The sequence below is a fragment of the Pristiophorus japonicus genome, chromosome 16 (assembly GCF_044704955.1).
Source record: "Pristiophorus japonicus isolate sPriJap1 chromosome 16, sPriJap1.hap1, whole genome shotgun sequence".
NCBI lineage: Eukaryota > Metazoa > Chordata > Chondrichthyes > Pristiophoridae > Pristiophorus > Pristiophorus japonicus.
This window is the reverse complement of record NC_091992.1, coordinates 7,193,441-7,217,533: the sequence shown is the minus strand read 5'-3', so window position 1 is coordinate 7,217,533 and position 24,093 is coordinate 7,193,441. Positions and strand designations below refer to the sequence as shown.

Here is a 24,093-nt window from a genome sequence, read left to right as displayed (position 1 = left end):
CTCGTGGCCGATCACCTCTTGCACAGAATAAGAATACCACCATGATCCTGTATGAAATAAATGAATACATAAAAATGTGCAAGTCAATTAACAAATGATTAATTAGCTTCTGTTCTTTTTAAATCACGTCAATGAAATTTTTGGTGGGTCACAGCAATATCAAGCAACACAAAATTAATGCCTTCACTCATCCAGTAATGCACTATCTGTCCCATCTGTGACAGGGACTGTGGCTCTCGTATTGGACTGTTCAGCCATCTAAGGACTCAAATTAAGAGTAGAAGCAAGTCTTCCTCGATTCCAAGGAACTGCCTATGATGATGATGAATCTTGCTCTGAAGATAATCTGTCTTAGGAATGTGCATCCATTGCTCTGAGTAGAATAGGTGTGAGCTCCTAACCCCCCCCCCCCCCACCACCTGCCCCCAACCTAATAAATAAAATGTATTTTAAAAAAAAAATTCACAGATTCAGTGTCAACATTAGTATCACCATACTTCCCCCCCCCCCCCCCAAAAAAAAAACCTCACTGTCATACTGGTATGAGTTTTGATGGCTGCACAGTAAGATTTTCTTCTGATTTTTCTGATTATGTTTGTCAGGGGTAACAACAGTAAGATTGGCTTTGTGGTGTGCTGATGAAATAATAGATTACGGGTTACTCCATTTGGAAAGTTAGCCATGTAATGATTATTAGTCTGATCGGGTATCTGGAAGAGTGAGATGCTGTCACCGAAGCAGGAAAAAAAAAGATTAAATTATGCTGTGGCATTCTTGTGTACCTCCTAGAATTAAAAACTTTGATTCATATGGCACCTCTTAAAAATGTATCTGCTTTGCATGCAATGAATTTGCAGTGCAGCGATTCCAGTTATGTAGGCAAACACGACAGTTGTTTTATGTACAAGATCCCAGAAATGTCAAAGAAATGAGTGAGCAGCAAATTTATTTTTGGTTGAAGAAAAAATGTTGAATATCTGAATAATGCCATCAAATCTTTAATGTCCACGAGAATAGGCAGTTGTGGACTTGATGTTGCATCCAACGGGCTCATTCTATAAGTGCGTTTGAAGGGGATTTGAAACAGGTTTGCCGACTTGGCCTCTTGGGAATGGAGCTCTTGTGAATGGAGCTGTAGCTAAATGTGCAAAAATAGAAATTAACTTCCAGAGTTGTGTTGGGGTGAACAGTTACTGTTAAGAATCGAAATTCAGTTAGAAATGTATTAAGAATGTTTCATTTTGTTGTGCTTTAAAGCTAACAGTTCAGTGTCAGAGATCATGTTGCAGTATATTTCTGCTTTTTCCCATATTGTTTTTTATTCTTTGCCATGGTCATGTTTTTTTTCAATCCTGATCATGTGCTTCCCAGCTGTAATTGTAATCCAAAATGGCGACCAAAGCTTCATTATCTTTTACAGTTGGAGCTTCAAAGCTAAATAAAAATCACACTTCGTTACAACTCTAGTTTAAATGTCAGCAGTTAGGAAATTACCTGTACATCTGTAAATTGTCAGTCAACATCAGTGCTAGAGTACCACTTTATGAGTTGATCGGTGGTTATTAGCAACACAGTTAGCCTCATAATGTCTTAAGTTTTCCTCCATTGGATCTGTGCAATATAATACAGAAGCTTATGTTACACTTGTGGAGATGAAAAATGCATTGGCTGGTAACTACCTTAACTACTTCGCTGCTGAAAGTCAGTAACAATTTAAATGACATTTTATCTATTAAGAACTTCTGTTGCTTATAGATTCCCACTAACAGGCCTTCAGTAAGTTTTTAGCACCTTGCAGGATACCATATGCATGTAGATTGATTTTATATTTAAGAATATTTATTTGTACAAGGTAAATTGATCAATTTCTTATGCCATAATCCCTGATTTATGTTAAAACTTCAAATTGTAAAGCCTAGAAGAATATGTAGTGTTGTAAAATCACAAGCAGCAACAGTATCAATCAACAATAGTTTTCTTCCCTCTGTCTCTTCAATTTTCACAGTTCCTTTGTTCAAGACCCTGATGCATAGTTCAGTGGATGCTAATAATCTCTGCTACGTTGTCCAAGTGAACATTCTTCATGTTGAACTTGAACAGCGAGATTCTGGAAGACATCACAGCCGAGACTGATAGTGTCCTCGTCTGACATCCCACATGTACTCTTCCTAGCAGGGGTCACTGTGTAGCAATCAGAAGGAGCAATTCTTAACTTCTTCCCCCCCCTCCCCATCCCCTTCCCCTCTCTGCAACCCAGGGATGCCAACGTTTCAACTGATAGCACCTAAATCAGCACAGGGTTAAGTGTGATCCATCCTAATCTGTATGGTTTAGTACCACATAATGCAATGCATTTACCGAGTAAGCTATTGGGGAAGCTTTAAAGTATGTTCTAAAGAGGAATAATATTTTAGTTACTGGCAATAATATAGTTAATCATATAATTAAAAAAAATGAATGTGGCATGACAGCTATCAAAACTTCATCAGATTATGTCTTGGGTATAACCAATGTGATGTCTTCGAGGCTAAATTGTTACTGTAAGTGAAGATGGTTTTTTTATGTATTTGCCTCTCATAACTTACGTGAGTCTTGAATTAAACCATTTAAGGGATCTGAGAGTGCTAATAATTGCATTTTTTTGTGGTGTCAGTTGCAGTATGACATATTCAACATGTTCAAGTATTCTCACTGAGAACCATTTCTTAAAAATTGTGTTCTGAATATTTGTCAGCCTTTGGTTCCAGCTGCACGTCTCTTCACCATGGTCATGAACGTTCTGTTCTCATTTTCTAGATCTTACCAAAGTAACTTTACTCTGTTCTTCCCAAATTCAGTTATCAGATCATGACTTTTTTCTGATTTCACCCCTTTCTGCTAGTCTCATGTTCTCCATTTCTAATTTTAGTGGCAATCAAGTGCTGAAGGCAGGTGATTGATGCAGTTTGTTAGAAACATGGCAGCCACACAAGATGCCACTCCTAGGAAAATGTTTAGACTTAGTAAGGAAAAGCATGTAGTTTTGTTATTTCACACTAATATTTAATGTAGCAATTGGACGGCACAGTAGACAGCGTGCTAGTTCATTGATGATGCAGTGTTATGGGGAATGGTACGAATATAGTCTGCAGCTGAGGAAGCACTGACCAGAGGAAGGCGACCGTTGGCTGTGAAGTAGAAAGAGAAAATCAGGCAAAAGAGTTGGCCATGTTACTTATAGAAACATAGAAAATAGGTGCAGGAGCAGGCCATTCGGCCCTTCTAGCCTGCACCGCCAATCAATGAGTTCATGGCTGAACATGCAACTTCAGTACCCCATTCCTGCTTTCTCACCATACCCCTTGATCCCCTTAGTAGTAAGGACTACATCTAACTCCTTTTTGAATATATTTAGTGAATTGGCCTCAACAACTTTCTGTGGTAGAAAATTCCACAGGTTCACCACTCTCTGGGTGAAGAAGTTCCTCCTCATCTCGGTCCTAAATGGCTTACCCCTTATCCTTGGACTGTGACCCCTGGTTCTGGACTTCCCAAACATTGGGAACATTCTTCCTGCATCTAACCTGTCTAAACCCATCAGAATTTTAAACGTTTCTATGAGGTCCCCTCTCATTCTTCTGAACTCCAGTGAATACAAGCCCAGTTGATCCACTCTTTCTTGATAGGTCAGTCCCGCCATCCCGGGAATCAGTCTGGTGAACCTTCGCTGCACTCCCTCAATAGCAAGAATGTCCTTCCTCAGGTTAGGAGACCAAAACTGTACACAATACTCCAGGTGTGGCCTCACCAATGCCCTGTACAACTGTAGCAACACCTCCCTGCCCCTGTACTCAAATCCCCTCGCTATGAAGGCCAACATGCCATTTGCTTTCTTAACCGCCTGCTGCACCTGCATGCCAACCTTCAATGACTGATGTACCATGACACCCAGGTCTCGTTGCACCTTCCCTTTTCCTAATCTGTCACCATTCAGATAATAGTCTGTCTCTCTGTTTTTACCACCAAAGTGGATAACCTCACATTTATCCACATTATACTTCATCTGCCATGCATTTGCCCACTCACCTAACCTGTCCAAGTCGCTCTGCAGCCTCATAGCATCCTCCTCGCAGCTCACACTGCCACCTAACTCATCCGCAAATTTGGAGATACTACATTTAATCCCCTCGTCTAAATCATTAATGTACAGTGTAAACAGCTGGGGCCCCAGCACAGAACCTTGCGGTACCCCACGAGTCACCGCCTGCCATTCTGAAAAGTACCCATTTACTCCTACTCTTTGCTTCCTGTCTGACAACCAGTTCTCAATCCATGTCAGCACACTACCCCCAATCCCATGTGCTTTAACCTTGCACATTAATCTCTTGTGTGGGACCTTGTCGAAAGCCTTCTGAAAGTCCAAATATACCACATCAACTGGTTCTCCCTTGTCCACGCTACTGGAAACATCCTCAAAAAATTATAGAAGATTTGTCAAGCATGATTTCCCTTTCACAATCCATGCTGACTTGGACCTATCATGTCACCTCTTTCCAAATGCGCTGCTATGACATCCTTAATAATTGATTCCATCATCTTACCCACTACCGATGTCAGGCTGACCGGTCTATAATTCCCTGTTTTCTCTCTTCCCTCCTTTTTTTAAAAAGTGGGGTTACATTGGCTACCCTCCACTCGATAGGAACTGATCCAGAGTCAATGGAATGTTGGAAAATGACTGTCAATGCATCTGCTATTTCCAAGGCCACCTCCTTAAGTACTCTGGGATGCAGTCCATCAGGCCCTGGGGATTTATCGGCCTTCAATCCCATTAATTTCCCCAACACAATTTCCCGACTAATAAGGATTTCCCTCAGTTCCTCCTCCTTACTAGACCCTCTGACCCCTTTTATATCCGGAAGGTTGTTTGTGTCCTCCTTCGTGAATACCGAACCAAAGTACTTGTTCAATTGGTCTGCCATTTCTTTGTTCCCCGTTATGACTTCCCCTGATTCTCACTGCAGGGGACCTACGTTTGTCTTTACTAACCTTTTTCTCTTTACATATCTATAGAAACTTTTGCAATCCGTCTTAATGTTCCCTGCAAGCTTCTTCTCGTACTCCATTTTCCCTGCCCTAATCAAACCCTTTGTCCTCTGCTGAGTTCTAAATTTCTCCCAGTCTCCGGGTTCACTGCTATTTCTGGCCAATTTGTATGCCACTTCCTTGGCTTTAATACTATCCCTGATTTCCCTTGATAGCCACGGTTGAGCCACCTTCCCTTTTTTATTTTTACGCCAGACAGGAATGTACAATTGTTGTAGTTCATCCATGCGGTCTCTCAATGTCTGCCATTGCCCATCCACAGTCAACCCCTTAAGTATCATTCGCCAATCAATCCTAGCCAATTCACGCCTCATACCTTCAAAGTTACCCTTCTTTAAGTTCTGGACCTTGGTCTCTGAATTAACTGTTTCATTCTCCATCCTAATGTAGAATTCCACCATATTATGGTCACTCTTCCCCAAGGGGCCTCGCACAACGGGATTGCTAATTAATCCTCTCTCATTACACAACACCCAGTCTAAGATGGCTTCCCCCCTAGTTGGTTCCTCGACATATTGGTCCAGAAAACCATCCCTTATGCACTCCAGGAAATCCTCCTCCACTGTATTGCTTCCAGTTTGGTTAGCCCAATCTGTGTGCATATTAAAGTCACCCATTATAACTGCTGCACCCTTATTGCATGCACCCCTAATTTCCTGTTTGATGCCCTCCCCAAACTACTGTTTGGAGGTCTGTACACAACTCCCACTAACGTTTTTTGCCCTTTGGTGTTCTGCAACTCTACCCATATAGATTCCACATCATCCAAGCTAATGTCCATTCTAACTATTGCATTAATCTCCTCTTTAACCAGCAATGCTACCCCACCTCCTTTTCCTTTTATTCTATCCTTCCTGAATGTTGAATACCCTTGGATGTTGAGTTCCCAGCCCTGATCATCCTGAAGCCATGTCTCCGTAATCCCAATCACATCATATTTGTTAACATCTATTTGCACAGTTAATTCATCCACCTTATTACGGATACTCCTTGCATTAAAACACAAAGCCTTCAGGCTTGTTTTTTTAACACCCTTTGTCCTTTTAGAATTTTGCTGTACAGTGGCCCTTTTTGCTTTTTGTCTTCGGTTTCTCTGCCCTCCACTTTTCCTCATCTCCTTTCTGTCTTTTGTTTTTGTCTCCTTTTTGTTTCCCTCTGTCTCCCTGCATTGGTTCCCATCCCCCTGCCATATTAGTTTAACTCCTCCCCAACAGCACTAGCAAACACTCCCCCTAGGACATTGGTTCCAGTCCTGCCCAGGTGCAGACCGTCCGGTTTGTACTGGTCCCACCTCCCCCAGAACCGGTTCCAATGCCCCAGGAATTTGAATCCCTCCCTGCTGCACCACTGTTCAAGCCACGTATTCATCTGCGCTATCCTGCGATTCTTACTCTGACTATCACGTGGCACTGGTAGCAATCCTGAAATTACTACTTTTGAGGTCCTAATTTTTAATTTAGCCTCTAGCTCCTTAAATTCGTTTCGTAGGACCTCATCCCTTTTTTTACCTATGTCATTGGTACCAATGTGCACCACGACAACTGGCTGTTCTTCCCTTTTTAGAATGTCCTGCACCTGCTCCGAGACATCCTTGACCCTTGCACCAGGGAGGCAACATACCATCCTGGAGTCTCGGTTGCGGCCGCAGAAACGCCTGTTTATTCCCTTTACAATTGAATCCCCTATCACTATCGCTCTCCCATTCTTTTTCCCGCCCTCCTGTGCAACAGAGCCAGCCACGGTGCCATGAACCTGGCCGCTGCTGCCCTCCCCTGATGAGTCATCCCCCCCCAACAGCACTCAAAGCAGTGTATCTGTTTTGCAGGGGAATGACCACAGGGGACCCCTGCACCACCCCCCTTGCACTACTCTTCCTGCTGATCTTCCATTCCCTATCTGGCTGTGGACCCTTCACCTGCGGTAAGACCAACTCGCTAGACGTGCTACTCACGTCACTCTCAGCATCGTGTATGCTCCAGAGTGAATCCACCCTCAGTTCCAACTCCGCAACGCGGTTCGTCAGGAGCTGGAGGCGGACACACTTCCCGCACACGTAGTCATCAGGGACACTGGAGTCATCCCTGAGTTCCCACATGGTACAGGAGGAGCATAACACGCGACCGAGCTGTCCTGTCATGACTTAACCCTTAGATAGGCAACAACAATGCTAAAGTTTACTCACTGTTATAGAAGAGAAAAAAGAAAAACTACTCACCAATCACCAGCCAATCACCCACCCCCTTGGCTGTGATGTCACCTTTCTGTTTCTTTCTACTTCTTTTTTGCCTTCCTGTAGCAGCACAAGTCATGCCTCAGCAACCACGGACTCGCGCTGCTCCAACTGCCGCCGCCTCACTCTCCCGCTAGGCCTTTTGTAGGCCTCAACAACCCCGGACTCGCGCTGCTCCAACTGCCGCCGCCTCACTCTCCCGCTGGGCCTTTTATAGGCCTCGCCAACCCCGAACTCGCGCTGCTCCAACTGCCGCCGCCTGTGTACATGCCTATTGGTCAATTACAAAATAGCATCAATATGGGCCAAGATTAATTCACTGTCTGTTTTTGTTGGCAATTGCTACGTGGCACCTTGCATGAAAAATGGGGCAAATCTGTGTAGCAGTTGCCTCAATGCTATTGCTGAGTTCGACTGCCGATTTACATTCATGTTTCTCTAAAGACAGTGTGGGGACAGAATGCACCTTCACTCTTTAGTAACTAAGTAATCTAGGATTGATTATCTTTGTGACCCATTTTCAATTCATAAGCTAGAGTTACTTTTGGGGTTGGGGGACAAAGAAATGTGATTTGTGCAAGTTTTACATTTACATCACACTATTTCTAATGTCCTGAATTCCTGCACCACTGTTGTACTTGTAACCAATTTATTTATTTTTCTCTAGGTATGGGTAGGAACGGTTGGGTCAGGACCAAGTGGACGAAAACTCTGTGCCACTTTTCAACACACAGAGACATTTGAGTTTCAGGATGAGGTTGGAGGTTTGCTGCTGAAGATTTGTCAAGTTGTCACTCATGGGGTACTCTGCTTTCTTCCTTCGTACAAGGTAACAAAATAATCACCAATGTTACACTAATCCTTGTCATAACTTTGCAGCATGCTGCAGCCTACTAGTTCCTTCAAATAATGTTGTAGCATACATTAGTAATGGATTGAAGATGTTTATGGTACCGTCTACTGCAAAATAACGCTTCTATTGTTTTGCACACTTAACAAAATATTCTAAATTGTAAAGGGACAACTCTCACTAATGGAATTTTGCTCGTCAAAGCCAGTTAGCCGGTCATTGTTTCACTAATAATGGTACTGAAGTAAACACTTCTTTCAATGCAAACAGCTTCCAAAATAACTTTTTACAGCTATCATTTCAAAACCAACGGCTGTGCTAAATATTCCATTCACAGCCGTATTTAGGACGAAAAAAAACTGCCAAGGAAAAAGCTGCGTTGCAGCCCTTGGATCAGCAGTAAGTATGAAGATCTGCAAAAAAGATAAGTTAAAGTTTTTATTTTTTCATTCTTTTGCGCTAGTTATAAGTGTCTTGTGAATGTTTTGTGATTTTTGTTTTTGTTTTTTGCAATTTATTTTTTGGTGTTTTCCCCCCCTCCCTAGGCCCAACTCGCAGCAGTATCAGCCTTGGAGTAAAGTTGCAGAAAATTTGCGGTTTACGCCACGAATCCTCATGCAACGACAATTTTTACTGTGGAGCAAATTAAAGTTTGAATTTACGGCCTCATAGCGATAGCGTTGCCATAACGATAATTTGGACGAAAAAATACAATTATCGCCGAGAACCAAATTTCTAGCCCCATATATTTGATTTTTTTTCAATTTGATACTAGTTAAGGTGAAGTTATAGGCAGTATCAAAATAAGATGGACTAAAAATGGCTGTGAAGTAGAAAAGTTCTCTCTCTGGCTCTGAATTCCTGTGAATAATTTCATCAGTTAACCTAATCAAATCTTATTATTTGTCTATTTTAATAAATGGACTCTGTGCCAATCGAGAGGCAGCCAGGTTGGAAAATGTTAGTGTATCTAGGTACTGCTGTGCACTTCTGGTTCCTGGTTTGCTTTTGGACTGGTCAAAGTGCAAACATACGCACAAATTAATGAAATCACTCAAAGTGTTCGTGAGTTGCTTTGGTTACATAAATCACTGCAGTAACTTGGGAAACAAGTAGGGATTCTAAATGCCAAACTTTCATAGTAGGAGAAATAACTTATTAGACTTGGAAATATTTCCTAATAATTAGGAGGTATTGTTTTCAATATTTATTCTTGGAGAGCAAGGGGAGTAATTTGTTGGGAATGTACTTTCCCTAGCTCCACCTTCTCCTTTAAAGCAAATGTTATAGCAAATATCACAGTGCATTTTACACTGAGAAGGAAATGAATGAATCATAGAATGGTTATAGCACGGAAAAAGGCCATTTGACCAGTCGAGCCCGTGCCGACTCTCGGATAGTCCCACTCCTTTGCCTGTAGCCCTGCAATTTATTTTCCTTCAGATAGTTATCCAACTCCCTTTTGAAAGATAAGATTGAGTCTGCCTCCACCATCCTTTCAGGCAGTGCATTCCAGATCCCAACCACTCGCTGCGTAAAATAGGTTTTTCTTGCATCGCCGTTGGTTCTTTTGCCAATCACCTGAAATCTGTGTCCTCTGGTTCGCGACGCTTCTGCCAATGGGAACAGTTTCTCTCTACTCTGTCCAGGCCTCTCATGATTTTGAACACCTCTATCAAATCTCCTCTCCTCGGCTCCAAGGAGAACATCCCCAGCTTCTCCAGTCTATCAACGTAACTGAAGTCCCTCATTTAAAAAAAATTCATTCTGGGATGTGGGCGTCGCTGGCAAGGCCTGCATTTATTGCCCGTCCCTAATTACCCTGGAGAAGGTGGTGGTGAGCTGCCTTCTTGAAGCGCTGCAGTCCTTGTGGTGAAGGAACTCCCACAGTGGTGTTATGGAGGGAGTTCCAGGATTTTGACCCAGCAACGATGAAAGAATGGCAATGTATTTACAAGTTAGGATGGTGTATAACTTGGAGGGGAACTTGCAGGTGATGGTGCTCCTATGTGCCTGCTGCCCTTGCCTAGGTGGTCGAGGTCTTGGATTTGGGAGGTGCTGCCGAAGAAGCCTTGGTACGTTGCTCGAATAATTCTTGGAAATCTTTTCTGCACCTTAAGAACATGAGAAATAGGAGCAGGAGTAGGCCATTTGGCCCTTCAAGCCTGCTCCGCCATTTAATATCATGGCTGATCTGATAATGGACTCGGCTCCACTTCCCTGCCCGCTCCCCATAACCCTTTATTCCCTTATTGCTCAAAAATCTGTCTATCTCCACCTTAAATATATTCAATGACCCAGCCTCCACAGCTCTCCGGGGCAGAGAATTCCACAGATTTACAACCCTCAGAAGAAATTTCTCCTCATCTCAGTTTTAAATGGGCAGCCCCTTATTCTGAGACGATGTCCCCTAGTTTTAGTTTCCCCTATGAATGGAAATATCCTCTCTGCATCCACCTTGTCGAGCCCCCTCATTATCTTATATGTTTCGATAAGATCACCTCTCATTCTTCTGAACTCCAATGTGTATAGGCCCAACCTACTCAACCTATCTTCATAAGTCAACCCCCTCATCTCCGGAATCAACCTAGTGAACCTTCTCTGAACTGCCTCCAATGCAAGTACATACGGAGACCAAAACTGTACGCAGTACTCGAGGTGTGGCCTCACCAATACCCTGTACAATTGTAGTAGGACTTCTCTGCTTTTATACTCTATCTCCCTTGCAATAAAGGCCAACATTCCATTAGCCTTCTCTAAGGTCTTCACATCCTTCCTAAAGGGCGGTGTCCAGAATTAGACATAATACTCCAGTTGGGGCCGAACCAGTGTTTTATGAAGGTTCATCATAATTTCCACACTTTTGTACTCGATGCCTCTATTTATGAAGCCCAGGATTCTGTAAGCCTTTTAACTGCTTTCTCAACCTGCCCTGCCATCTTCAAGGATTTATGCACATATACCCTCAGGTCTCTCTGTTCGTGCACCCCTTTTAGGATTGTACCATTTAGTTTATATGTCCTTTCCTCATTCTTCCTACCAAAATGTATCCTCCACATTTTACTGCATTAAATTTCATCTTCCATGTGTCTGCCCATTTCACCAGCCTGTCTGTCTTCCAGGAAGACAATCACTCTCCTCCTCACTGTTCACTATACTTCCAAGTTTTGTATCATCCGCACATCTTGAAATTGTGTCTTGTACATCCATGTCCAAGTCAATAATATATATCAAGAAAAGCAGTAATCCTAGAACTGACCCCCGGGGAACACCACTGTATACCTTCCTCCAGTAAGAAAAATAACCGTTCACCACTGCTCTGTTTCCTGTCACTTGGTGAATTTCGTATCTATTCTGCCACTGTTCCTTTTATTCCATGGGCTTCAACTTTGCAGGCAAGCTGAATACGTGGCACTTTGTCCGAACACCTTTTGAAAATCCATGTAGACTACGTCAATTGCATTACCCTCATCAACCCTCTTTGTTGGCTCATCAAAAAACTTGATCAAGTTGGTTAAACATAATTTGCCTTTAACGAATGCGTGCTGGCTTTCCTTAATTAATCCACACCTATCCGTGACTGTTAATTTTGTCCCTGATCACTGTTTCTAAAAGCTTCCCCACTACCGAGGTTAAACTGACTGACCTGTAGTTGTTGGGTTTATCTTTACACTCTTTTTTGAATAATGGTGTAACATTTGCAATTCTCCAGTCCTCTGGCACCACCCCTGTATCTATGGAGGATTGCAGTATTATGGCCAGTACCCGCGTGATTTCCGCTCTCAATTCCCTCAGCATCCTAGGGAACACCCCATCTGCTCCTGGTGATTTATCTACTTTTAAGTTGAGCCAGCCTATTTAATACCTCCTCTTTATCAATTTTTATCCTATAAAGTGTCACCGCTACCTCCTCCTTCACTATGTCTATGGCAGTATCCTCTTCCTTGGTGAAGACAACAACAACACCACCGTTTAGTTATATAGCACCTTTAACGTAGTAAAACGTCCCAAGGCGCTTCGCAGCAGTGTTATAAGACAAAACAGATAAATTTGACACCGAGCCACGTAAGAAATTACAGCAGATGACCAAAAGCTTGGTTAAAAAGGTAGGTTTTAAGGAGCGTTTTAAAGCAGGAAAGAGAGGTATAGAGGTGGAGAGGTTTAGGGAGGGCATTCCAGAGCTTAGGGCCCAAGCAGCTGAAAGCATGGCCACCGATGGTTGAGCAGTTATAATCATGGATGCTCAGTACTCAGACAGATGCAAAGTATTCGTTTAGTCCCTCAGCCATACCCTCTGCCTCCATGCATAAATCTCCGTTTTGGTCCCTAATTGACCTAACCTCTTTTCTAACACTGTCTACCTTCTCAGGTGGACATAAAAGATCCCATGGTACTATTTCGAAGAACAGCAGGGGCGTTATCCCCGGTGTCCTGCTTTATGTGGGAGAAAGTTCCATTCTTCTACAACCCCTTGTTGTGAAGAAATGTTGTGTAACTTTTCTCCTGAATGGCCTGGCTCTGATTTTAAGGTTGTGTTCATATTCTCAGCTGCACTGTGATGGGAGTAAATGAACAGTGATCATCAAATGCTTTTCGCCAGAAACCAAGGGAAAATCAAATTGCTGCATCTCATATATAGAGATTAGACTAGGAAGGCCCCAATGGCCAAGGAAGAGTTCATACCTTATAGAAATCTAAAAGACGACAGGAAAAAAATACGACCCCACAAAAACAAAAAACACATAGTTTGAAATCTTATCTATATAATATTGTCAACTTCAGAGTCTCACAATAACAGTTCCTCCAATTGATATATCAATACAATTACATTAATAGTGCACACTGTTTTAATTTGTAGTATCTCGATTCCCTCCCCACATCTCTTGATCATTCATAAACGGAATGTGAATGAGTTCAAGGTGCACATGACAACAGTTTTGCCACTATCATCATTTGCTATATCGTTGTCAGAATTATTCAGTCACAACATACAAAGCACCAACATATATTCTGCAATCTACAGTATCCCCTCCCCCCCACCCTTCCAGAACACTTCTACACAGAGAGACCACCTGTTTATAGTGAACATTATTGCTGGTCCCAACAGTAAGTTAATCATGATTATGTTACCACCCATCTAAAAGGACCACCCTAAGTCAGTCCCAAAGGTTGCAGTTATAAAATGTGTTTCTCTGTACTTGTTAACTTTAGCGCCACTTCATAAATTTAAAAAAAAAGCAAGCATCAATCTCAAATATATTTAGTTCAGTAAGAAGTCGACTACTAAAAGTGCATTGTTAAAAATTCAGATTAAAAAGATCTATTAAAAAGAATTCCACAACTTAACTTTGTGTAGAATCCCGAAGATACATTTACAAAAGGTCATCTTTGTTTTTATATTTATTATTCATTTTTGTACCCGTGCTTGAAATAGGAACAGTTTTCCATTTTTTCCTCCTTTCTGGAAACACTCCCAGGTCAGGTATAGCAAAAGTCAGATGCAGAATAAAGAGTGCCACCTATTGCAGTAGGGTTTCTCCTGACTGCTCTGATTTACGCTGATAATTTAGTACTAATTAATATAAATTATGGGCAATTTTTTTGCAGCCAGAAGGAATTAGATCAAGACTCTCCTAAACTCATTTAATTTGTTTTTTACCATCCTCAGAGGGAGTATATTTATATCCCTTCCATTTACATTGGCTGCGAATAGATCCTCCTGGTGAAAAAACTAATGAATCCAAGCTTGCTTGGTTTTTCAAATAGCTGAGACCTTCGTGGGTAGCACGTTTCAGGAGGTGGTCACCCCGCAGTTTAAGAGTGTGCAGGCAGAGAGGGCATGGGTGACCGCCAGACAGAGGAGGAGGACCAGTGTAACTCGCTCTCTAATCAGCATTTGTTCTGAGTACTGGTGAGGGCGATAGCTCCTCTGGGGAGTACAGCCAGAGCCAAATTCACGGTACCAAGGGTTGCTCAACTGTACAGGGGGGAGGAAGAGTGGGAGAGCAACAGTGGTAGGGGATTTGATAGTTAGGGGAGTAGACAGGCATTTCTGCGGCCGCAGATGTGACTCCAGGATGGTATGTTGCCTCCCTGGTGCCAGGATTAAGGATGTCTCTGAGCGGCTGCAGAACATTGACGGGGGAGGGTGAACAGCTCGAGGTCATGATCCTTACTGATTCCAATGACGGGTAGAAAGAGGGATGAGGTCCTGCAGGCAGATTTTAGGGAGCGAGGAAAAGCATAGATCTGAGATCTTCCTGGTCTATATGGTTCAGCTATTCATACATCCTGAACGACATGCACCATCAGGGAATCTTTGACTATAGAGGGTACAAATGGAGATAATTCATTTCCTTCTCAAACAACCTCAGCAGGCTGTTACTTGGGAAGAACAAGTAGAGATGAGTGACCAGCCAATATTTGCTCCTCCCTTGTTCCCTGAAAACACAGATTCCTTGCTTGGGGTGCAGCTCCATGGGCTCTAAGCACATATGGTACCTCACTTAAGCAGCCAATGTTTATGCATGACATTGAGTGTTAGCAGGCTGTTTCACCATAGAGATCACGGTCAACTTCGATCCTATCTTTACCTGACATCCGCAGGTGCACATTGAGCAAGGGTGATGGATAACAATTAGGATTGGAAACCATCGGCAATTTTTTCCCCATTTCTTAAGGAAGCAAGGCCAATTGGAGCAAGGTTAACCATCTCCTCAGGTGAGATCACCTAATATTAGCATAGATGGGGAATCGAACCATTTTGGTCTGCAAGGCTCAGTTGCATGCCGCTTTAACCAGCTGAGCCAGCGGGAGAACCCAGAATTGAGGTTTATTTTTGAAGTGCATTTACTTGTCTACAGTTAGAAGAAAACCTATAAATTATGCCGTGAAACAAAAATGTAATTTGTGGCTTTGCAACAGTGGTGTATCACTGCTTACTCTGTAGAATATTAGGCAACAGGATCACAGCCATAATTCCACACAATGTAAGCCCTTGATCCCAGTTGTTGGAAGAAGCACTGAACAGAAATGGTTAGTTCATTAATTGGTGAGAGAGCCGTATTGTCTGGAAGCTCGCCAGCTTTCTCAAACAGGAAATAGGAAAGGGAAACCTAAGGAAAAGGAGAAAATTACTTCTAAAATTGGGGCAATAAAAATAAAATATCTAGAAATCTGGCATTTGAGGCTTTTAATACCAGGACAAAAAGTACCTGGAATATATTTACATTGGTTGAAGAACAAGATATTAAAATGTTTAATCAAATGAGCATTTTTTACAGTATAGTCTCAGGTTTGAGAGAGAATTTGGAACTCAATTATGAACTTGAAATAGTTACTTAATGGGGATGCACTTAACAGAATTTTCTATAGAAATAAATGGAGGAAATTTTTGGCCTGAAACAAAATAAATTGTATTTGCCTGACCTACATGTAATTATTACATTAAAACCAGTTGACATTGCTACCTTTAATTAAATCAATTATTCTGCATTGTTTAGTGTCAGCTAATGTCTCAGTTAAAGCTTTGCCTGGATTGCACACACAAACAGATGCCCCATAAACTGTTTAAGATCTAATAAGAATAGCTTGAGACTTCAGCATCCTAATTGTATAAGTGTGTGGTGTAGTTTCTGTCAAGATCCATCAGATGGCTGCAAAGGCCAAGATTTGTAGGTATGTTGTAAATGAATACCTCCTACAATCGTGGTTTTAGCTTTTGTTGTTGCATATACTTGGAGAATAAATGACAGATTATTGATATCATTCCAACTTCTCTGGGCAATTTAGGGGGAGGGGAGATCGAGCAGAATACATAGTCCATATTAGTTTTGGCAATCACTGACCCTTAAAGTCCACCAGCCATTATCTGTGGTTCATTTTGTTGACTCCTTGTTGTGCAGCCTTTGGAAATATGACACTTCAGTTGCTTTCTCCCTTTCTCTAGTTATGCTTCTGTTTGGTTGACTAGCAAAGGGTTTGGAAAAAAGAATTTTGTGGATCGTGGATCTTGGACTTGAAAGTGTCAAAACTTGCTAGTCCTCGGGTGTTTTCAAATGCATAAACCAGTCTTGAACCTGTAACTACATAGAATTAGTGATTAGTTTGGTTTTGAAGTACTAGAAAAGTACTGCATGCATGTTCGGCTTTTATATTTAATGTATTTGATTCTGTATTATATATCTTGCAAATTGCCATCATACTTAACTTTGAAGGTGGTTTTATTAAGTAAGTTTCTTGTGTCTGCAAAGTACATTATAATGTGCAATCTGCTTTGTAGATTTAGCCATAGTGCAAGCATCCCTCTGTAATCTTTATGAAGTTTGTCTCCATGCAAGCATTTCATAGCCATGCACCATGCAGGAAAAGATTTTTCGCAACTGTGCACAATCTAGAGGATTCGCCCCGTATTATAGGGCCCAAATTTGCCGAGGAGTTGCTCTGTTTTTTTTGGAGCGACTTGATTTTTCTGGAGTATCTTAAAAATCCCCATTCTGCACATTTAATTTGCGCCAGTGTAAGTGAGTTAGCTAGGATTTTTTTTTTAGTTTAGTCTTTTTTTCAAAGGTGGGCATTACCAGCCATCTACGCCTGTTTTGGCCATTTAAGCCAGTTTAGACAGCTAATAATTGCTCCAAACTAACTCAGGCTAGTGAATGTGGCCGCACAGAAAAGCCTTGCGGAGAGTTAAGAAATCAGTGCAGGTAAGTACATTCTAAAGCACCAAGCACTAAATAAAGCACAAAAATAAGCATTCAATAACAAATAAAAAATACAAGGAAGCTGAGAAGACCTGCACCTAGCACCAAGACTTACAAAGCACAAAAAGTAATAAACAATTAATTAACAAAATAAAAAATAGAAGGAACCCTGCACCTAAAGCACCAAGTCCAAAGTAATAAGCAATCAATCAATCAATAACAAATAAAAAATCGAAGTCCTACCAAAACACATCCCGGGAAGGTAACGGGCCGCCGATGAGGGAGCCCGTGCGGCCAGGGGTAGGGGTGGCGCGCTTCGGCCCCTCCCACACAGCCTGCAGAGCACATTCACAGATTCTGGGGGCGAGGAGCTACTGCACATGCGCGCACACACTCTAGCACACATGTGCAGAGGTCCCGGCACTGTTTTTAGCGCCGGGACCTGGCTCTGCCCCCGAATCCAATGGCCACACTACGCCACCATCGAGGAGAGGCCGGGGAGCGGCCAAACTCGGCCCAAAGATTTTTGGAGCACTTCGAGGCGGACAAAAGCAGCGCACCTCTGGTGAATGCGCCAGAAATCTGTACTGGCCAAATTCTGTCCACTATGATGCAGTAATGAGCTTCTGATTTTAGGGGCCAAGCAAATAGTAAAGTGCTGTCCAGTGGCAGAGGAGAGGCACTACATCATCCCAGTAATGTTTCACAAGTCCAGCAGGATGATGCAAGATATTTTCTGCAATTCCTAAATTTTAGATACGTGGAACTTTTAATTCTCCTTTGTTTAGTGTTCAGTGTCTTGCAGCCTGTTCTTCCTGCTGCAAGAACCTGTATGTTTGGCAGGGGTCCAGACCGCTTCAAAGGGGAAAAATGGGTGTGTGGGGAAGAAGTACAGTTTTACAAAATAACAACTAGATAATAATCTTGGATCAAATGCAAGTATAGCACTTAATGTTTTTAACATAGCTTATTAAGTTGAGATAATATTATGCAATATTACATCGCATTTTGCTTTAAATTCTTGAGGCATTGGGACGACTTCTGGGGGAGATGGGACCTGTACAAACCGGACGGGTTGCACCTCAACAGCGCCGGGACCAATATCCTCGCGTGGAGTTTTGCTAGTGCTGTTGGGGAGAGTTTAAACTAGCTTGGCAGGGGGATGGGAACCTGAGAACATATTCAACAGGGAAGGAAGTAAAGCAGAAATTGGATAGCAAGAATTTAGAAAGCGAATCTGTACGGCAGAGGAAATAAGGGTTAGTAAATAGTAATCGAGGAGGTCTTCCTGTGCTAAATGGTATATACTTTACTGCAAGGAGTATAGCGAATAAGGCGGATGAGCCAAGAGCACAAGTAGATGCTTTGGAGTATGACGACATAGCCGTTACAGAGATATAGCTGAAAGAGGGACAGGTTTGGCAGATCAATATTCCTGGTTACAGGATTTTTAGATAAGACAAGAGAGGGGGGTAAAAAGGGCGGTGGGGGGTCGTGGTATTGATTAAAGAAGCTATTACAGCGGTGAGGAGGGATGATATGTTAGAGGGATCATCAAATGAGTCCATATGAGTGTAATTGAAAAATAAAAAAGGGGCGGATCACACTGCTGGGCGTGTATTATAGACCCCGAAACAGTGGGAGGGAGATAGAAGAGCAAATATGTAGGCAAATTGCTGTGAAGTCCAAAAGCCATAGGGTGGTAATATTAGGGGATTTTAACTATCCTAATAGGGTGTGAAGGATAAAAGGGTGCAGAATTCTTAAAATGCATTCAAGAGAACATTTTTCGTCAGTATGTAACAAGCCCAACACGATAGGGGGCGGTTTTGGAGAATGAAGCTGGGCGGGTTGAAGGGGTATTAGTGGGAGAGCACTTGGGAGTATTAGTGGGGGTGTAGAAAATAGGTGCAGAAGTAGGCCATTCGGCCCTTCGAGCCTGCACCACCATTCAATAAGATCGTGGCTGATCATTCACCTCAGTACCTCTTTCCTGCTTTCTCTCCATATCCCTTGATCCCTTTAGCCATAAGGGCCATATCTAACTCCCTCTTAAATATATCTAACGAATTGGCCTCAACAACTTTTTGTGGTAGAGAATTCCACAGGTTCACAATTCTCTGGGTGAAGGAAGTTTCTCCTCATCTCGGTCCTAAATGGCTTACCCCTTATCCTTAGACTGTGACCCCTGGTTCTGGAATTCCCCAACATCGGGAACATTCTTCCTGCCTCTAACGTGCCCAATCCCATCAGAATTTTATATGTTTCTATGAGATCCTCTCTCATTCTTCTAAACTCCAGTGAATACAGGCCCAGTCGATCCAGTCTCGCCTCATATGTCAGTCCTGCCATCCCGGGAATCAGTCTGGTGAACCTTCGCTGCATTCCCTCAATAGCAAGAACGTCCTCAGATTAGGAGATCAAAACTGAACACTATATTCCAGCTGAGGCCTCACCAAGGCCCTGTACAACTGCAGTAAGACCTCCCTGCTTCTATACTCAAATCCCCTAGCTATGAAGGCCAACATGCCATTTGCCGCCTTCACCGCCTGCTGTACCTGCATGCCAACTTTCTGACTGATGTACCATGACACCCAGGTCTCGTTGCAACTCCCCTTTTCTTAATCTGTCGCCATTCAGATAATATTCTGCCTTTTTGTTTTTGCCCCCAAAGTGGTAATCTCACATTTATCCACATTATACTGCATCTGCCATGCATTTGCCCACTCACCTCACCTGTCCAAGTCACCCTGCAGCCTCTTAGCATCCTCCTCACAGCTCACACCGCCACCCAGCTTGGTGTCATCTGCAAACTTGGAGATATTAAACTCAATTCCTTCATCTAAATGGGAGATTCAGTGGGAAATTCAGTCAAATTCAAGTTAGTTATGGGTAAGGACAAGAATAGGCCTGGAATAAAAGTTCCAAATTGGAGAAAAGCTAACTTTGCTAAGTTGAGAAGTGTTTTGGCCACACTGGACTGGAAACAGCTACTTTTGGGTAAATCAGTGTCGGAACAGTGGGAGGCATTCAAGGAGGAGATCTGGAAGGCTCAGGCCAAACATGTGCCCTTAAAGAAAAAGGCTGGGAATAACAATTCTAGAGCCCCCTCTATGTCTAGGAACTTACAGGGGAGGATAAAGAAAAAAGGGAAGCTTATGTTATATATCGATGGCTAAATACTATAGAATCTTTGGAAGAATATAGAAAGTTGAGGGATAAAATAAAAAAGGATATTAGGAATGCTAAGAGAGAGCATGAAAAATTATTGGCTAGTAAAATTAAGGAAAACCTTATGTCCTATAAATATATTAAGAGCAAGAGGGTAACTAAAGAAAGGGTAGGGCCTATACGAGACGATGAGAGTAATCTTTGTGTGGAGGCGTAAGATGTTGGTATGGTTCTTTGCGTCTGTTTTCACAAAGGAAAGGGGCAATGCAGATACTCCTATCAAAGAGGAGTGTGAAATTCTGGATGAAATAAACATAGTGAGAGAGGGGGTATTAAGGGTTTTTAGCAGTTCTGAAAGTAGCTAAGTCCCCATGCCCGGATGAAATGCATCTCAGGCTGTTGAGCGAAGTAAAAGAGGAAATAGCAAAGGCCTTCACCATCATTTTCCAGTCCTCTTTGGATTTGGGCATGGTGCCAGAGGACTGGAGGACTGCTAATGTGGTACCCCTGTTTAAGAAGGGAGAAAGGGATAGGCCAAGTAATTAATTACAGGCCTGTCAGCCTAACCTCAGAGGTGGGAAAATTATTGGAAAAAATCCTGAAAGACAGGATAAATCTACATTTGGAAAGGCAAGGATTAATTAGAGATAGTCAGCACGGATTTGTTAAGGGAAGATCGTGTTTAACTAATCTGATTTAATTTTTTGAGGAGGTAACCAAGGGTAGTGTATGTGAACTTTAGCAAAGCTTTTGATAAGGTCCCACATGGTAGACTGGTCACGAAGGTTAAAGCCCATGGGATCCAGGGCAAAGTGTCAAGTTGGATCCAAAATTGGCTTGGAGGTAGGAAGCAAAGGGTAATGATTGATGGATGTTTTTGTGACTGGAAGGATGTTTCCAGTGAGGTTCCGCAGGGCTCAGTACTGGGTCCCTTGCTTTTTGTGGTATATATCAATGATTTAGATTTGGATATAGGGAATACGATTAAGAAGTTTGCAGATGACACTAAAATTGGCTGTGTGGTTGATAATGAAGAAGAAAGTCATGGACTGCAGGAGGATATCAATCTACTGGTCAGGTGGGCAAAGCAGTGGCAAATGGAATTTAAATAGAAGTGTGAGGTAATGCACTTTGGGAGTGCTAATAAGGAAAGGGTATACACCTTAAGCAGTAGGCCACTAAGAGTGTAGATGAACAAAGGGACCTTGGAGCGCTTGTCCACAGATACCTGAAAGTAGCAGGCCAGGTGGATAAGGTGGTTAAGAAGGCATACGGAATGCTTGCCTTTATTGGCTGAGGCATAGCATACAAGAGCAGGGAGGTGAAACTTAAATTGTATAATACTCTGGTTAGGCCACAGCTGGAGTACTGTGTGCAGTTCCTATCGCCGTATTGTAGGAAGGACGTGATTGCACTAGAGAGGATGCAGAGGAGATTTACTAGGATGCTGTCTGGAAGGAGAATCTTAGCTATGAGGACAGATTGGATAGGCTGGGTTTGTTCTCATTGGAACAGAGGAGGTTGAGAGGAAACCTTATTGAAGTGTAGAAAATTTTGAGGGGCCTGGATATAGTGGATAGCAAGGGCCTATTTCCATTGGTGGAGGGGTCTATTACGAGCGGGCATAGCTTTAAGGTGGTTGGTGGAAGGTATAGAGGGGCTTCTTCAAGCAGAGGGTTGTGGGGGTCTGGAACTTGTTGCTTGGAAGGGTGGTGGATGCAGAAACCTCACCACATTTAAAAGGTGCTTGGATGGGCACAAAGTGCCGTAACCTGCAGGGTTACGGACCTAGAGCTGGTAATTGGGATTAGACTGGATAACCTCTTGTTGGCTGGCGCAGATACGATGGTAAGTACTGCAGGGAATCGAATACGGCCAGGGTGAGCTCCTGGACTAGTTTCGATTGCCTGGATGGGTCAGAGAGTAATTTTCCCAGATTTTTTTTTTCCCCAATTGGCCTGGGTTTTTAATCTGGTTTTTGCCTCTCCCAGGAGATCACATGGCTCCGTTTTGGGTGGAGTGTAGAATGTTTCAGTGTAAGGGGTGTCACAGTTGCGTGGGGCGGACTGGTCGGGCTGGGTGCTCTCTTTACCTTTCTGCCATTGTTCATTGTTCATTGGTTTATATGTAACCTTCAGGGCTGCTGACCGAGGGCCATGCGGCTCTTTGTCGGCTGGCGGAACACGATGTGCCGAAATGGCCGCCTTCTGCGCTGTAAATTTCTATGGGCTAAAATTTGGCCCTCTGGTTAAAACAGCGCACTTGCCTGAAGTGTGCTGACTTTGTACTCCCAAATCGGCGCCGAAAATTTACCTCGGTATTCTCCCCGCTCCGTGGACCATCTTAGGCCTTGGAATGGCGTGGGGGGAGGAGCTAGGGCCGTACTGGTTAAACAACCGGCAGGGGCGCGGGGCTAGGGCCCAGCGTCTGAGAGTGCCGGTAGCGATGCGCATGTGCGTTGGAGAGTGCACGCATGCGCAATGGGGGAATTAACATTGGCAATCGGCCATTTTTAAAGGGATAGCCTTCTCATTGATTTTTGGTGCCTGAAGGAGTACTGTGAGCAGTACTGTGGAAGAAATCAGCTGCTGGGATCAGTGAGTGCTCTGTGTTGCTGATAAACTTCCAGAAGGAGTGCTGCATAGGTACATGCAAAGTAAGAACTGTGTGTTTTGAAAAATCACTGCGAGTCAATTCAATGCAGCAATGCAACAACGTGTACCAAGAACGAAGAATTTCTTGCATGACGAAGTGGAGATACTAGTTAATGTCATTGAGAACAGATGGCAGGAGCTGGATACCAGCAACAGAAGTCACACAAAAGTGCCACCCAAAGAAATGAAGAAACGCTGGAACTAAGTTGCAGAAGATTATTGCGCAGTGGTGAATACCATGAGATCTGGAAGCCAGTCTAAAAAGAAATAGCAGGACCTTGGTCAAGTAGTTAGTGTAAGTAATATTTTCATTTTTCAATGGAATTGCAATTGTAAATCTGTGTATGTCCCACCCAGTAGAAAGACACCCTCTCTTTAAAAAGTTATATTTTCATCTTTGCAGAACAAATTGGCCCACAACAAAAGGGAAAGAACTCGAACAGGAGGAGGCCCGCCAAATCTGCACCAACTGACACCCTTTGAAGAGAGGGTCGCTGCTTTGATGGGTCCTACCTGGAGAAAAACAATCAGTACTGCACAAGCCTGGTCCACACGCGAGGGAGAGGATAAGTCCTGAAAATTAATCGAGGCCCTTCAAATCAACCTGCTGCCTGGCCTGCTATGTGTGAGCCTACTCATGCCACCCATCCTGCCCTCTCCTGTGCTGCTAACCATTTGACTGTTCTGTTATATTTTGCAGAAGATGATGCCAGTCCTGAAGATCCAGAAGAAGATTCAGACGCGAACGAGCCAGACCAACTTTGGGGCTGGGCGTGGAGATGTGTGAAGGGGAGAATGTTGAACTTAATATGGTTGAGGCCATGGTGCAGGACTTCACATTGCCAAACACTTTCCTGAGTTCTGGTGCAACATTCCATGGTTTCCCAAGTTCCGAGGTTGCGGGTCCCAGTGGTGGTGGTGGAATGCAGCTTGAAATACCCAGTGCCCCACTGTCCGAGGTTGCGCCTCCCAGTGCTTGTGGGATGCAGCTTGGAACACCCAGGGCCCCACCGTCCCAGCCTGCGCCTTCCACTGGAGGGGTGCCGCAAGGCAGACCCATGCTCTCCTGAGATGCAGTGTGCAACAGATGTGATTCAGGTTATGGCACTGGGTGTGGAGACCAATGACCTTACCCGATCATTCGTGGACACAGTCAGTGGGGTGGGTGATGAAGTAATGGGACTGTCCGGAGAAATAGCAGTAATGACACGGGAACTGAAGGAGGTAATTTCAGAGGCAATGGGAACGATGGCACAGGCCGTCAGGGAGGGCATTTGTGAGGCAGCGCAAACGACGGCACAGGCCATCAGGGAGGGCGTGTCTGAGGTAGCTGCTGCAATAAGGGGACACAGCCCGGCCAATCAAATACCATTCCCACTGCAATCCCCACACCAGCCTCTG

At 43.3% G+C, this 24,093-nt stretch overlaps 1 protein-coding gene across 3 annotated transcripts in view; it reads left to right on the top strand.

Annotated features, from left to right (window-relative positions):
- The window catches only part of brip1 (BRCA1 interacting helicase 1), a 533,845-nt gene that overhangs the window by 76,578 nt on the left and 433,174 nt on the right, over positions 1 to 24,093 (top strand). For all 3 annotated transcript variants that reach the window (XM_070856933.1, XM_070856935.1, XM_070856934.1), the window contains exon 14: positions 7,983 to 8,144. In XM_070856933.1, the coding sequence (XP_070713034.1) occupies positions 7,983 to 8,144 (162 nt within the window). The remainder of the gene's footprint in view (positions 1 to 7,982; positions 8,145 to 24,093) is intronic.